Source organism: Prunus persica, chromosome G3 (assembly GCF_000346465.2).
Source record: "Prunus persica cultivar Lovell chromosome G3, Prunus_persica_NCBIv2, whole genome shotgun sequence".
Taxonomy (NCBI): Eukaryota; Viridiplantae; Streptophyta; class Magnoliopsida; order Rosales; family Rosaceae; genus Prunus; species Prunus persica.
Window position 1 is genome coordinate 8,171,265 of NC_034011.1, and position 17,107 is coordinate 8,188,371.

Below are 17,107 nucleotides of genomic sequence, written 5' to 3' on the forward strand. Positions count from 1 at the left end.
GGATGTGATACTCCGCCCTACTTTTCGCCAATTCTGCCTCGTTCAAGGCGTTCGGCTCTAGGAAATTCACACCAAAAACGGGGCCCTTTGGCTTTGCCATCGACACCTATTGCTGTCTGGTTACCACGGTTAGCACGTCTTATCAGAGATCGGCAACTGATACCTCAACCTCGGTCGCCTCGCCTCGATGATTGAATGTCGATGGCTGAGAGTTATTAACCTCAACCACCTCCATACTTGAAGTGCTCCCGGATTCGGTAGACACTTCTATACCCTCTACTACCTCAGCGCCCTCAAAATCGGCACTATCAAGCCCTGCAATCGAGCTCTCCATAGCCGATTCTCCCTCAAATGCTCTTGAGCTATCACTATAGTCTGATTCGGTATCTGACATCTACAAACAAAAGCGAAACGAAACTAAACGCCATGCTAGAATCAAACTACTATCCTAAAGCCCCAAGAGCTAATGTTCATCTACGTTCATCTATGTTCATACATTTTCATACAACAATTAAAGGATTTGATTCAATATAAAACAAAACACAGCAGCATACCTTGTTTACACGGTGGTTGGAGAATGCCGGAAATCCCATTTGCCCTGAAATTCTAGCTGAAAATTGCCTACGCCGCTGCAGTGCACTCGCCTGAAATCACCTCTCATAAGCTCTGTTTGCTCTCAAAGTGTCAAGTACCCCTCCTACCGTCTCTTCGGTCTATTTGTAGGACGAACCTAGCATCGGGAAACAAAATGACATGACTCTTCGTAGCCTTCCAGACACTTGTCATGCATGCACAGGGAAGCCCAAGAGCCATCGCATCCCTACTTGAGCGAGCGCTTCAAATTCTCAGACTTTCTTTTCAAAGCATAACTTCACCAACGAACGAAAAGCGCATATTGATTGAGTTTTCACTCACCTCTCGTGCTGAACGACAGGCTCACATTGGTTGAGTTTTCACTCAACTCTTGTGCCGAACAGCAGGCTCACATTGGTTGAGTTCTCACTCACCTCTCGTGAACGGCAGGCACACATTGGTTGAGTTCTTACTCACCTCTCATGGCGAACGGCAGACACACATTGGTTGAGTTTTCACTTACCTCTTAAAACGAACAGCAAGCGCACAATGGTCGAGTTTTTCTCAAACCTATAAACGCCTTCGGCTCTTGCTGTCGCTCCCATCCAATCTTCAATCTCCCCTTTGCTCGAGGACTTGGGGGACTACATGATTACCATCAGCATACGACAGAAGGTGCTCGTACCTAAGTCAGAATGCCAGAGCTCGAGTAAGTCCCCAACCAAGAAGTCCTTTCTTGATCGGACACTTGGGGGACTCTTATTTGTACCATATCTGACCCCCCCACTCACATCATGACACATGGAATGTGAACGAAGCTGAGACCAACTCGGTGAGCCACGTCGAACGGTCAATCGACACACACCACCGATTCATACACGGTCGTCAAAGTTAGTAAGTGCTAATGACCGACTCACTTGCACCAATCTTCGGCACACGATGCCGAGCGACCAGCCAGCACATCAGGTTGATTCTGACAGATAACCTCGGAACTCCCACCAGAACCTGTCAGGGCACGTGTCGACCGTTGAAGACACTCTCACGAGTCCCACATCGAAACTAAGTACTAAGTGCATCTCAAATGCTCTCAATAAATAAAGCCCATTGGCCCAGCCAAGAACTAAGATTGTTTACTTGACTCGTGCTTTTACACTGTCAATAAAATTGCTCTTAACCACTAACTTTGGCATCAGAGCATCTTCGGCCAGCACCACACCGGTGCTTCAGATCCCACATACCGTTTCTCTCCTCAGGCCGAACCTAGCATCGTGCCCCGAAGAAAGACACCACGGTCCAAAGGCTCCTCAGGTCCGAACCATCCACATCACTTGTAAGTTAGCCTTGTCTCTATCTGTTTAGTTTTAACGCGAACATATGTAAATGACTTCTGACTTGCAGTCTTTTCCGAGTCAGTAACCAAGAGAAAAGCTTCACCTTATGGGGTAAAATAAGCTTCCAAATTTTCTTCAAAAGGGTAGCCTGAAGGTGAGAAATTTCTTTCTGCAGTTGAACATTGTAAGTACTTTTGATAGAAAATTTACTACTGGGGTTAGGACCCCATATCAATTGATCTTCGAGGGGAATAAGGGTAAGAGGATAGAGAGAATTTTATCTAAAACATCTTCATCAAGAACTTATGATAGTTTCTCTTTGTCCTATGCCTGATTCTGAATAAAATCATAGACTAAAATATTAGTATTAGTGTTGCCTCTTTGAGTTAAAGGAATCAGATAAATTAATAGGAAAGGAAAAACCCAATGGGTTGTCCAGAAAGGAATAGACTGACCATTTCCCACAATCCACCTGATCCCTTTATAGAGGACATATGTTGCATCCCGAATTGCTTGCCAAGTTGAGGAATGTGAATTTTTTTCTTAAGGGCCAAGAAATGATCCCTTTTCAGATACTTTCTTGTTATAGTTTGAGTCCACTAGTTAAAGCTATCAGTTAAACAAGTCCAACCCAATTTAGCTAAAGTTGCAAGATTGAAATGGAAAGGAGATCATACACCAAGCCCTCCTATTTCTTTGGGAAGGCAAACATCCTTCCAAGAAACAAGAGGAACCTTAGTGTTGCTTTCCCAAAAAAATCTTGTACAGCTTGTGTTCATTACCTTAGTAACTTCTTTAGGACACTTGAAACAAGAAAGTGTATGATTTGGAATACTAGAAATACTTGCCTTGATAAGGGTGAGTCTACCAGCCCTTGAAAGGGTTTGAGCTGTCCAACCAGAAATTTACCTTTAATTCTTTCAATCATAAGTTTAGCATTGAGGGGATTCTTCCAAAAAAAACAATATTGTTAATGCCAAGATGGCGTCCTATAGTGGTTTTGTGTTGAATTTGTAAGAGATTGCTTAGATGAGTTTTGACACTTGTAGTCACATTATTTGAGAAAAATACAGTAGATTTATGCAAGTTGACTTGTTGATGGTACACTTTAGAAAAGAAATCAAGTAGTTTTGTGATATTTCTAGCTGCCATAGAAGTGGCTCTTGCAAAAATTAGACAATCATCAGCAAGACAAGAGTTGAAATGCGAAAACCCCTAGGTGAAGAAAGTAAACCCACATTCGATTTAGTTGAAGTAGCAAGCAGGTTGAATTGCCTGATAAAAGGCTCTATGCACAAAATGAAAATATAAGGGGATATAGGATCCCCCTATGTAATTTCTCTCGAAGCAGTAAAATTTCCATGAGCAGTGCCTTTAAGAAGATTAGAAAAAGAGGAACTATTTATGAAATTCATGATTTTGTTACACCAATCTGAGCAAAAGCCAAATTGTAACAAGCATGCTCTGATATAAATCCAGTCAAGAACATCATAAGCTTTTTCTAAATCTAATTTAATAGCCATGGCTTCTCTATACCTTTTTTTACATTTGAAATCATTGAAAAGCTCATGAACTATAAGAATATTGTCAAAAATAGATTTACCAGGGGCAAATGCCCCTTCGTGTTTGGAAATATATTTAGCAAGAAGAAGTCAGAGCCGATTGATAATAATCTTTGTGATGAGTTTATAGGTAACATTACAAAGGCTAATAGGCCGAAACTGAGCAACAGTCTCAGGGTTGTCAACCTTAGGGATGAGGGCTATGTTGGTGTGATTGATAGCACACAATGGCAAATTATGAGAGAAAAAATCATTAACTAGATTTATTAACATATGCTTAGTTTTATCCTAGTACTGATGGAAAAACAAGGCATGAATACCATCAGGCTCATGGGCCCTAACAGCACCAATGCTGCACATAGTAACTTCAGAAACATGAGCTAATAAACAAACATTCTCTTTACAAAATCTTTCAATAAACTTTGGGGAGGGGGATGAGTAGAGGTAAACCTCTGTTGGAAAGCTTGATGAAAGGTATCCCTTGAGCATCTAAAGAGAAAACTTCACAATAATTAATAAAGGTATTAAACTAGATCATGGCATTGGAGGTAGACTGTGTCCCTCCAATTTTTTCTTGTAAGGAACAAATGTTGTTGAAATTTTTCATAAGCATATCCAACCATCAGAGATTCCAAGTTTAAGATTGATAATTGAAGCCCATAAAAGTTTTTCTTTTTTACTGTAAGCATAAACAAAAGTGGCAAACCAACTTTTGTTAGCAAAAATATCATGTACTTGACAATGAATATAACACTCATGATAATTCAAAACACTAATATTATAGATAGAAGGATTCTACATCAAAATAAGCCCGCCATATTGACCATTGGACAGGACACAAAAGGAACTATTAAAACCAAGCCTATTAACTAGGAAATCTGCCCTAATCCCAGAGGTTATGGAATCGAAAATACAAAAAAAATTAAATTGAAAGACTTAATATAAAAAAAGAGCTTGAAATAAGAAACCATGCCAGGCACTACCTCGGCTATTCCAAACTAGCATCTTCATGGATTGGATTTTGGTTCAGTAGGGTCATAGGGTTCAAAGACCCCTAAAATTTCCACACTTGGGTCAAACTCTTCATTTATCCCTTTAACTTTTCTAGAAATATTTTGGAATAAGCTTAGATAAATATTAACAACCTCAAACCAAAGCCATTGCATGTACATAATGTAAATCAATGGCATTAGAAGCTCACCCAGAGGCTCAAATCCTCAATGCATGTTCTTCCTTGTTCAGACCATCCTTGAGCTATAAGGCAATCCTTCTTCGAGAATAAGCCCTGGACACTATATGGGATTAGATTCTTAAAATAGAAGAAGCTATAATTGACCAAGCAATTGAAAATAACATTATGGCAGCAAGGAAAAAGACATCTCCCCCGCCGTGCCCCCCTCCTCCCCCCAAGGTTTCAATGGACTTCTCTCGAAACTCAATACCATCACAAGTTGCCTACATCTCTGTTAAATTTCAGAAAGATGGAACAGCGGTCCACTACCTAACAACACCGATATTATCCCTAACTTAACTACCTACAAAGCCCAGTAGGTGTAGGGTTTTGTCACAAAAGGCCTCAGTGATGTTAATAGTTGAACCATTCATTATATATTATATTTTATTTAGTCAAGTTTCCGATGTGGGACTTACATCAACTAAGAAATCCCAAAGGCTCTGGTATGGGAACTGGAGAGATCTTGTCCGCCTGATCATGAATTGGTTGCTTTTACTTCCACTTTTTCCTTCGTTTATTCCAAATCCCCAACTTCTCTAAGCCTAATTTGGCCCTTTTCTCTCTTAGACATCATGTCTTCCTTTTGGCACAAAGAAAACATTGATGAATGACCTAGTTTTACAATATAAAATTGTATATGACTAATTTTGTTAATGTTATTAATGTGATGTGAAAAATATCTTAAGTATTGGATATGACTATTGATTATATTTCCATATTTTACCGAAATTCTCTTTTGAATTCACTATAAGTAAATATGATTCAATTCTTGAGAATCATTCGAAAATAATCAAGTCATAACAATGGGTCATTTTGAACGAGAGAGTTTTAGGCCATTAGTAGGCTTTCTTCTGGTGTTATGAAGTTTCTCCGATTCCATGACCTTTTTCCATTGTAAGATCATTTCTATAAAGCATATCAAGCTTGTATTAATTTTATTTCAATACTCAATCTTCAGTTCTTTTTTTACACTTTCATAAACAATTTCTATATAATTATTTATATTTATATCCATAAGTCTTTCCATATCATGTCAAATTACTATTATCATAATTTTTGGTACATGCAACTAAAATGTTTTTCTAAAATACACTATTGTAATTATAAGGAGTCCATTCTTATATTAGTGCATAATCTACATTGGGAATTTAGATAAAAGCAATTTTTACAATTTTTCAACTTAGTTTCTTTTCTTTTGATGCTAACATATCTACTTCTTTTCTAATTGGAGCAATCATGGATTACTTTTGACAAAAAATACTGAGAAAACATTATTTGGAATTATGAATATACGTATTGAGAAATATGATATTCATCATTAGTCAAATAAATGATTTATTAGATTCTTGGGCTACATATTATCGAGTCATCCGATGATCGACATTATATGTAGCCCATATTTGATCATGTCAAGCGGATTCTTCAAATTAATCTCATGATCACCATCATCTCCATCCCATACTTGATTATGTTCATAAGGTTCTTCTAATCGACCTTGTCATTGCGACTCATATCAGGACCCTGTTTCACCAGAATTTGGATATGAAAAAACCGGATTAACCAAAAATTGGACCGAGTTGACCAAAAACTAGACTGTTTTGGTATGATTCTAATTTCAATTCTTGTAGTGAAAAAATCAGACTAACTGTGCTTTTTTTTTATTTTAATTTTTTTAATCAAATATTTAAGCCCAATGCTAAATTTCTAAGCCCATAACTAATCTTTCCCCAAGCTCAACTCCAAATCACCTCTCTTTTCTAAGACCAATCACCTCTTTTTGCATGAAATTGGGTCAGTTGTGAATTTTTATGCCCAAAAAATAACATTTTAGTTGGCCTTTGTAAAAATAACAATAAAAAATAATAATAATTACGGTCCAAAACCAAAAAAACTAGAAACCGAACTGGCTTATGGGCAAACAAGACCAAACAGGTTTTATAATTTTTTTGTTGTCAAATGAATTCGAATTGGACTGAATGAATAGTGATTTCGATTCCGGTTTGGGGTGAGAACCTGACCATGCCCACCCCTTAATTAGTAGGGAAATGTAGGGGTGGTCCATCAGAAGGTTTAAATGACAATGTTTTACTGTAGTTTTCTTTTCATTTGGGCCTTTGCCCCCTCAATGTACCAATCAACAATCAACCATCGAAATAACTAGAAATCGGGGTAAGCATGAATCAGGTTAACCAATCATCGGAGTCATGCATTCTAATAAAGTTGTTTACTAATTGTTAGGAATCAAAATGAAAATCAAACTGATTCTCATTAAAATGTTTACTATTTGTCAAGGATTGGAATCAAAACCAATTTGATTACCAAAAAATGCTTGTACAAAACAAAATTAATTCTATTTTGTTTAACTACTTACATAATTGTTCAAATGACAAAAGATGTGCTATCTAATAATAGACCAACGTTTTTATATAGTGATGATAAATTGAATTTAATATTTGTAAAAATAAGCATTTTTATAAGTTGAATTATTTACTTCCAATATAAGTCTAATTATTTATTTCCCCCGCCCCTAATATAATATCAATTTGTAATTAAAAAAAAGCTAAATATGTATATCTAAATATAAAGAAGTTAAACAAAATGGCAGTAGCTTGGTTTTTTTTTTTTTCCCCAAAGAATAATGGGTATTTTGGTGTTTTCACAAAATGTATGAGGCCAATTTGAGTAAAAAAATCTCATTCCGATTCATCCTTGCCCAAACCCACCTCCCCCTCATCCCCTCAGGAATTCAATTGCCCCTGTATGAGACAAATGATTTTATGTGGGCACCACGTTGCTTTTCATTCCCAATGGGAGGACCCATTCCCACTTTAAGTCTGTAAACATGTCCTTAATTAAACTGGCGTCATTAAAATTTTAAACCACTTATCAAACTCATTCAACAGGTCTCGTCTGGTTAATTAGCACTATTTTTTCAACCCAAAAGAAAAAAAAAAAAAAAAAAAAAAGCCATGACGGTTCCAATTTGGCCAATTTTTCGTTGCCCATTTGTTTTAGTAGAGTACCCTACAATATATTGTGAACTTGTGCGTGGTTGATTTTTTATTGACGACCTAAAAAATATAAATTGATTCGGATTATGGAATACAATATTATAGAGTTAGGTTTTTTTTATAGATTAAATATTATAGAGTTAGTTTAAATAAGTGGTTAGCTCCGTATTAACTTAATAACTAGGTCCATAATGAGGTGTCAAAATAATAATGGCATGTTTTTTAACGTTCAATGAGTATGCATTTGCAAAACACCATTTATCATGATAGAAACAATGTGTTTTTTTTTTTTTTTCTAGAAACACATGTTTGGACATTTGTTGTGGTAATGTGTACCTCCCCTTATTTTCTAATTTCTCAAATTTTGTTTGGTCGACAAGAAAAAAGAGAGGAGAGAATATGAATAAATCACAAGACAACATTACATTTATAAATTTACAAGTGGGTTTGAGTAGTATACAAGTTGCTGAGCATAATTACAACACAAAAAATACATCCCATACAATTATATATTCTGGTGTGAAAGTTTGTGACAGTTGATTCCGTGAAGCGTTGAGTCCCTATCTGTGGAAGCTGGGTGAACGTGAGCCAATTAAAATGATTGTTAATGACAAGCTCTTCCTTCCATTCATCGCCCCATTTCTCTCTTGCTCTTTTTTTCTTGCCCTGCTATGATGTGCACGTGAAACCCCAATAATTCTCATGCAACAGTGGGGTCCTAATTCCTGAAGCCAGCCCTTCATCTTTTGTTCTCAAGCCAAACTCCAATCCCCAAGAATCTCTCCACTCTCCACTCTCCACTCTCTCTCTCTCTCTCTCTCTCTCTCTCTCACAAACACAAACACATTCATTCATATCTTTCTTCTCCACCACCATCAACAATGGTGGATGCAAAACCTGTTTTCCAAGTTCTGCTTCATCTGCTTTTCCTCTGCCTCTGTTCTGCAAATGGGGTTCAGTCTTTCAAAGAGAAGAAGGTCCTCAAACTGCAAGAGTTCCGTTGGAGGCAGCATGGTGGAACCAGAAGTACTGTTTGCCTCTCTCAGAAATCAAGTAAGTTTTGTAGCAAACAGTAAAAAGAACTCATAATTGAACTAGTCATGTATAATGCTGCTGACCGTACCTTTTCTTAGCTTTATTTTATTCTCTACTTTGGGATTGTAATATATTGCAACAACTTCTTTATGTTGTTAATTAGGAGATCTAGAAGTGCTTTAGTTCCAATTAAAGTTAATGAACTAGTACTGCTCTCTCTCTCTCTCTCTCTCTCTAGGAAGGGCATTTAACTGTTCATTTTCTTTGATAAAGCTTATCTTGGCTTTACTATTTGTTCTGCATTGGAATATATGTTTTGCGTTATGTGCTTTATAAAAGTCTTATTAATATAATAATCAGCAAACTTTTGAGGTTCTCTTGGTAGATTATGCTGCAATGCACCTCAGAATAATGAACTTAATTCTCTCTATCTCTAGGCCTGCTCATCCACACCTTTACAACTTTTTCTTAAGATATAATTCCACTGTAATTTTGTTTCTTTTTTGTTTTGAGGTACTAATATAGCATGAACAATTTTGGGAAATTCTGAACTGGATCATCATTTTTTAAATTATAGGAAAAGAAAAAGGTGCAACCATATTGGAAATCAAACACAGAGATTACTGCTCAGGAAAGATTGTGGACTGGGACAAAAAGCAACAGAAACGTTTAATTTTCGATGATCTTCATGTTCGGTCACTGCAATCCCAATTCAAAAACAGAGTCTCTGGCAGAATAAAAGATTTATCAGAAGCTCAAATTCCATTAACTTCTGGTATAAGGCTACAAACATTAAACTACATTGTGACTGTGGAATTGGGAGGTAGAAATATGACAGTGATTGTAGACACAGGCAGTGATTTGACTTGGGTTCAATGCCAACCTTGCAAATTATGTTACAATCAACAAGAACCTCTTTTCAACTCATCTGCATCCCCTTCATACAAATCTGTTTTATGCAATTCATCAACTTGTCAAGCACTCCAGTTTGATACTGGGAATTCTGGGGCATGTGGGAGCAATCCAACGAGCTGTAACTATGTCGTTAACTATGGTGATGGCTCGTATACACGCGGTGAGCTAGGTAGTGACCATCTCAGTCTTGGAGCTACACCTGTGAACAACTTTGTGTTCGGCTGTGGCAGGAACAATAAGGGTCTGTTTGGAGGAGCTTCAGGACTAATGGGCTTGGGAAGGAGTGAGAGTGTTTCACTGGTTTCTCAAACTTCTGCCTTATTTGGTGGAGTGTTTTCCTACTGTTTACCTACAACAGAAGCCACAGCTTCTGGTTCTTTAATTATGGGAGGTGATGCTTCAATTTACAAGAATTCCACTCCGATTTCTTACACTAGAATGGTTCCAAATCCAGAGCTGTCAACCTTTTATTTTCTCAACCTTACTGGTATAAGTATTGGGGGAGTGGCTTTACAAAATCAAAGTTTTGCAAGTGGTGGGATTCTGATTGATTCTGGGACAGTCATTTCAAGGCTTGCTCCTTCAGTTTACAAGGCTGTCAAGGCAGAGTTTCTGAAACAGTTTTCGGGGTACCCTCCAGCACCAGGTTTTGCAATCTTGGACACTTGCTTCAACCTCAGTGCATATCAAGAAGTGAGCATTCCTACCTTAAAGTTTCACTTTGAGGGAAATGCTGAGCTGAATGTTGATGTAACTGGAATCTTTTATCTGGTAAAAACTGATGCATCACAGATCTGCTTGGCTCTTGCAAGCCTTTCGTACGAAGATGAGATCGGTATTATTGGGAACTATCAGCAGAAAAACCAAAGGGTCATATACAATACTAAAGACTCTAAGCTGGGATTTGCAGAGGAATCATGCAGTTTTATATGACCTGGAATTTTAAAAGGATTTAGGTATGTTTTTGCCTATATATTTTTCGAAGTATAGCCAAGCAATCCGTTGGCAACAAAACCTTCAACCAAACAATTCTTCTTAGTTCATTTGATGTATAAATAGTTATGGTCACAATTGGGACAAGGTATAGAATATATGAATGCATGCGCTTTGCAGTTTCTGAGTGCCTCTGTAATAAAGTGACTCCCTACAGCTGAGGCAGGAAGAGTTTGAACTGTATATTATTTTTCTGTGTATCTGTTTGGACGTAAGAAGATACGCAGGAGTGTGAAGGTATAGCTATTGTGACCACACAAGGTTCACATATACGTGCCCTCCTTGTTGCTTCATATAAATGAAAAGTGGGTCCTTGCCAAAGCTCTTGAGAACTTTGTGTGAAAGAACTCTATTATTTCATGCACTTCAGAGTATTGATCTCCATATAGTTGAAATAAGGTTTAATTGAGATGAATTGGGTCAAGTAGAGCTTTATTAATTATTTTTTGGACAAAGCATTCACGAAAAGAAACAGCGAAACCAGTGAACAAATTGTTTCACTTCTTTCAGACAGGGTAGAAACTACATTTCCAAAGGGCCATCCACATGTTCCATAAATATATCACGAAACTTATAAGAACAAAGGGGAGTTTCTTTTTTTCTTTTTCTTTTTGGGTCAGAACAAGACTCAGTTTCTCGAGCCTGAAGGCAGTGTTCTTCGACGGTGTGAAGGCAATAAGGAAAAAATAAGGTTCTGTTTTCAATCCCTGCATTCCCACTTTAAACTGATTAAAGTGCTACTGAAGACTGGTATTGGAAGGTGATGTAACTGGAGTTCTGAATCTATGGAGATGTCTGCATATGTATACAAGATTTTCAGCTTGATGATACATACAGAACTCTTAAGGATCTTAAACAACCACGCTCGTCCAGTGTGCATCTCATAACAGTGGGGCAGTAAGAATTTATCATGGAAAAATAATGTTGTAATCATAGTACTCTTAATAATTAGAGAACTTCAAAAATGCCTTCTTTCAGGGACATGGTTCCAGCATTTCTAAGGACCGTTTCTCCAGATCTCCCAACAGCCATCAGATGTAGTTCTTCCTTCACATTGCATTTTACCAGATCAACTCATCCCTAGTTGAGATCAAGTGGCATTCACAAGGGAGGCCATTTCAATATTCTCATACTCATGTGTATCATGACCTTTTTTGGTCCTCAACATCTCAGGTGGAAGAATGGATAAGTTGGGATCAGTTCTGGGTATTAAGAAAAGTAATGCAATCGGAACAATTCTCAACAAACTCCGGATCAAAATTGCCATCCAAAGATTTTCAAACTGTGTCCGTGTAATCTTCAAGACGTGGAGTAAGAGGCCTCCAGCCCAAGTAGATGACAGCATTCCAACATGATCAATAGACATAAGCAAAGCAAAGAAAGTGCCTTCTATACCAGCAGGACAGAGTTTGGAACTAAGTACAAGAAGAGGCATCCACTTAATACGCCCAATCAACTGAGTAACGCCTTCGTCAATGACAACAAAAAAATAATCTGGTAAACCAAATTTCAAATTTATGCGCAACACCAATATCAAGTCTAGCAATCCTGATACACCATAGAGCAATTGCGTCCAGAAAAGCACATCCCTGAAGGGGTAACTTTTGAAGAAGTTCTGGTAAAGGAGGACCCCAAAAAGAGAGCCAACAGCACCAATAGAGAATATGGACCCAACAACCTCCTGCAGCATGTAAATAATGAGTTTGCATTTTATGCACATCAGAGCAAACAACTTTCAAATGTTATTAAAAAAGCCGCAATTGGTACCATCAAATGCACTGAAATGATAGAAATAATTCAGGTTACCTGTGAGAAAGATGGACCCCCCTTTGCATCGGTGTACCAGTAAAACATTCCTTCACGAACATTCAAGGCCAAAGCAAGTGACAAGTACATGTATAAACAGGGCCTCCAGACATTACCACATTTCAGAGTTGTCCACATAGTCTTGCAAGCATCCAGAAACTTTACACTGACCTAACTTAAGAGCTTGGTATGAGCATTAGAAAGCAGGAATTAATAAAGTAAACGACAAAGTAAGGTAATCTCACCTGTGTATAAGTGAAGGTGCGAACATGAGGTTCTCTATGCATTACCCCAACCAAAATGACCAGCCCTGGAGGGATGCTGAGCAATCCAAAGACACCCTGTTGTAAAAGTGCCAAACTTGCACTGGTCAGAGAAGCAATTTAACTGAATAAAAGGTTAATTTATATCATATTTGACATAATGAAATCCTAGGCATAAGGAAACCATCCCAACATGATCTGGTTCGAACTTGACAAATTGCTAAAATATGAGTTCAAATCAAAGTTCTGTCTAATATACAGTATGATGCATCCTTTCATATGAAATACATCTCATATATGAGAATTGTTCCGATTGCATTACTTTTCTTAATACCCAGAACTGATCTAATCTGTTGATTATGAACCCAATAGAATTATATCATTTGAACATTGGTGAATCCAAAATCCTTTGCAAGCCTACTATGTTAAAAATTGGACAGGCATCTCTGACATGCCTAAAAAATATACCAAAAGTTTACCCTAAAAGTTTGGCCAATGAGCTGATCTCTTCACAGATTTTCAAACAATGCCAAACGTTTATATTGTTACAAGCACAAGAAACTTGAGAAAAATCAAACCTTAGGGCCCAGTAGGTGAACAAGAAACCCACTAAGTGAAAATCCCACCAGTGCCCCAATTGAAGAGGTCAGTCCACACAAGCTTTGCATGTCACCAGCAAGGGATGGATGACTTATACTGTTTTGTGTAACACAGGCATCAATTGTTACATCAGCTATTGCTACTCCAGCACTCCCCATCATCAGAGACAACAGGGAAATTGTGAGATCTAATTTCTTGTCTAGTGATAGCACAAGCATGGAGATCATCCCAATTACACCTGGAAAAGAAAAATGGGAAAGAAAAATAAGGGAACAGCCTTCTGGTTCCAGCTATTTTTGTTTTTCTTTAAATTCAGGTCATAATGCCAAAACATATAAAGCGCATTTTATCTTATACAGATTAAATTAGGAAAAAAATTTTGTCAAGTTGCAAGGCAACTCTTGCAGTCAAGCTAACAAATACGTACATAAAATGGAAGTCTTTGAACCAAAGAAAGAATAGAAAATGGAAGTCAGTACTGTCAAGGGGCATGGGATTTCAAAACTTAGCCCAAGATTACAATTGTTCAACAAGCATACCTTCATGTACAAGTTTAAATTTAAATGTTGCTTTAAGGTTCAACGAGTGGAACACTCCTGAACTAAGTAGGTATATATTCATAGTAGTATGATCTTTTAAAAGAGAAAACAGTTGGCAAGGTAAAAGCAGACTTGCATATAGGCTATTTTCATGCATAGATAATCTCAGTTATGCATGTCATCATTAAGTGATCAACAGTATGAATCAATTTTTACTTTTAAAATCTGTATGCCTGAGTACTGATCCAGGTGATTCAAAATAAACGCATATAGTAACGTTGTAGCAGTTATAACATACGCCTACACAAGAAATCACCATCTGAGTGACAATCAGGTCATCTTTTAGAATGAGAGCCACTTAAGAAGAAAAATACTCTAGAGCCTAAAACTAAAGGCAAAATATGAGATAGAGGTGTTACTATAGCACTCTAAAAAGAATACCATGTGTGCACACTCTCACAAGCTAGCAGTTGCTCATGCTGTGCAAAGCTATAGTTACGGAAATTGTAGCAAGTCGAAAAATAAGACATTTTGCCAATTTTGTTACCCCATTTGCTAACACTAAGCTTCCTCCTAAAGTAAACTGAAACTCTAACGAAAGCCACTTCAAGATTAATGTTTTCCCCATTCTTTGGATAGTTACTAAATTCAACGATAACAAATTTTCATTGCTTACCTATCAAGTAAGCTACAACATGCACTGATCTCAAAATAACTGAACAATTATACCCTTCAATTCAATCCAAAACTAAAAGCAGCAGCTGAAATTATAGAAACTCAATTTTGCAAGCAACACATTCATATACAAAAATGAGTTGGTATCATTTACCAGCAAAAACAAAGTACGGCTTTCGGCGGTACCCAAGAATAGGAAGAGTATCAGTAAGAAGACCCCAAAAAGGCTTAACCATCCATGGAATTTGAATAATTCCAAAGTAGACTTGTGCTTCAGAGGGCTGCACTTTCTGATCATCTTTCAAGTAATACTGTATACCTATTCTACTCAGTCCCATACTCAGACCCTGACTGATTCCGTACACAATGACCACACCCACCACAAAGCTCCAATGCAACTCACTGCTGAGCATTTTGAACCAATTCATGGGTGTCCATAGCAAATCCCGGACACCCTTTACTGAAGTTTTCTGCTTTTGGTTCTCAGCCTCAAGGTGAAGACTTTCTTTTTCCTGTTCTTCTGCTTCCATTTCCATAGCTCTACTCTTCCTGCAAAACTTTAGACGAACAAAAGATAACCAGCTGATAACTCTACGTTTTCTGAAGGGGGTTTGTCAAGTTGCATTTCTATGACATTGACTTTCACTTCAACTTTCTCTGGGCAAAATGCGAATAATAAGCCACTAACCAGGCAGAGAGAGAGAGAGAGAGATCCAAGACAAGATTCGCCCAAGAAAAGGTGGACCAATGTGATCTCACAACCACAAAACGATGCTGGTGGGCCTGTTGGCTTTGCTCCAAGGTAGCAACAGCAAGAGCTCGTTAGCTCAACAAAAGCCCAATGGGTAGAGGGCAAAATAATAAAAGAAAGTTTAATTATCAGAAACTATCAGAAACCGCCAAGTGGCACCCAATTTTTGTTTAAGGTTTGGTTGTTTAGAGTTTATCAGTGCAAGCTTCAGTATAGTCTAGGGCTAGAATTCATTAAGGTTCACTATAGTTTAGGGCTACAGTTCATTGTTTCTTACTTTGGTGGTGCAAAATCATCATTTTAGATATTAAGATTTAGATGGGTTTCAGACGAAGCTCAAAATTCAAACCCTAAACCCTAAATGAACCAAATCCTTAAAAAAGGGTAAGACAAAATGGGACAAAAGGAATAACAATGCAACCCTAGAGTTGTAACTGTAACTGTAATTGCACACAGGAAGCAAAAAAAAACAAAGGTTTGAGGTTGGCAATAAGAAAAATGTTTGGGGCTGGAAGAAAATATAAAAGAAAAAAGTATGAGCTAATTAGAGTATCTCAAGGCTGTTTTTCTTATTAGAGATTCAGAAGGCTCCTCTCTCATTGGTGGAACAAGGAAATGTTGGTTCTTCTAGTGTTTTATTGGCTGAACCTCATGCCTTAAAGCACTTCCACCCATTTTGCATGACAAAATGCAAGGGGGGTTCTTATTTATTTTTATTATTTTTTTTTTGAGTATTTAAACTGACCGCTGATATCACATTGACGTCAGCTTGCTGAGGCAGGAGCTCAAGCAAGTTTTGCATTTGGACTTGCCTAGTTTCATGGAGCCCATTTCTTGCGATGGTAATTTTCCTCGGCGGGTGTTGTTTTTGGAGTCTAGGCCCCTTTTGGCCATGACAAAAGGGGATGGGTGGAACTGCTCTTAGGGAATGATTTACTTCAAGATTGACACTTCACTCACTTAATTTTGGAAGTTAGCTCTAAAGTGTTGCTTAGCTACTTCACACCTTAAACAAATTTTCTTGAAGATAGTTTGGTTAATGAAGGTCATTCAACTAGAAGCCCCTAAGTTTGGAGACGGTGACTTCAGACATTCCCTCGAGGCTTTGTTTTGGTTTTCTTTCTTTTAGGCCTGTAAAATGGGCTTGGCCAGGTTCAGTCACAAGCTTCTTTGGCACTAAGGCCCCGTTTGGTTCACGGAACAAATTTGAGGAGAAATCATTTCCCTTATCATTTCCCAAGGGATGAAAAATTCATTTCCCACGTTTGTTGATGCTGGGAAAATAACCTGAAGATATCACTTTATTTCCTTTCCCATGTTTGTTTTGAGTAGGAATGAAAAACAAAATTTGTATAAATTTTCAATTATACCTATATTAAATCAAATAAAAAAAGAATGCATTTAATGATATATTGTAATTCTAAATTATTAATGGCCTGTGTCAGCTTCAGTGGGATCCACCAAAAAATTTATGGGTCCAGGCAATAGCTGAACTGCTATTTGGCCCCAAGTTTGGGTTTTTTCAAATTTTGGCCCTTCATTTTTTTGGTTTGGGAGAGGATTTGGGCTAAAATTTGGGATATTTTGGGTTTGGCCTCATGGGTTGGAGATGGTTTAAGGGCCAAGAACTTTCAGGTTAATGAGGGGCAAATGGATTGGGGATGACCTAAGGGCCTAGAACTTTTAGGCTAATGAGAGACAAATGGGTTGGACCCATATGGCCTTATTAGGGGGATGTTAGCAACCTTTTTTCTAACCTTTTCTTTTGGACCTTTTTCGTTTTCCTCATGACATGTGTCACTTTTCTTACACTTAAAAC

At 37.6% G+C, this 17,107-nt stretch overlaps 2 protein-coding genes across 2 annotated transcripts; one reads left to right on the top strand and one right to left on the bottom strand.

The window, feature by feature from the left end:
* LOC18783307 (aspartyl protease family protein At5g10770) lies at positions 7,772–11,037 on the top strand. Its single transcript, XM_007215235.2, has 2 exons — positions 7,772–8,764; positions 9,324–11,037. The coding sequence occupies exons 1-2, from the start codon at positions 8,593–8,595 to the stop codon at positions 10,592–10,594; spliced, it is 1,443 nt and encodes a 480-aa protein (XP_007215297.1). The 5' UTR covers positions 7,772–8,592; the 3' UTR covers positions 10,595–11,037.
* On the bottom strand, positions 11,263–15,235 carry LOC18782002 (probable folate-biopterin transporter 3). Its single transcript, XM_007215207.2, has 5 exons — positions 14,692–15,235; positions 13,302–13,561; positions 12,706–12,801; positions 12,461–12,631; positions 11,263–12,335 (listed from the first exon to the last, which is right to left on the bottom strand). Exons 1-5 carry the CDS (start codon positions 15,071–15,073, stop codon positions 11,745–11,747), a joined length of 1,500 nt encoding a protein of 499 aa, XP_007215269.2. The 5' UTR covers positions 15,074–15,235; the 3' UTR covers positions 11,263–11,744.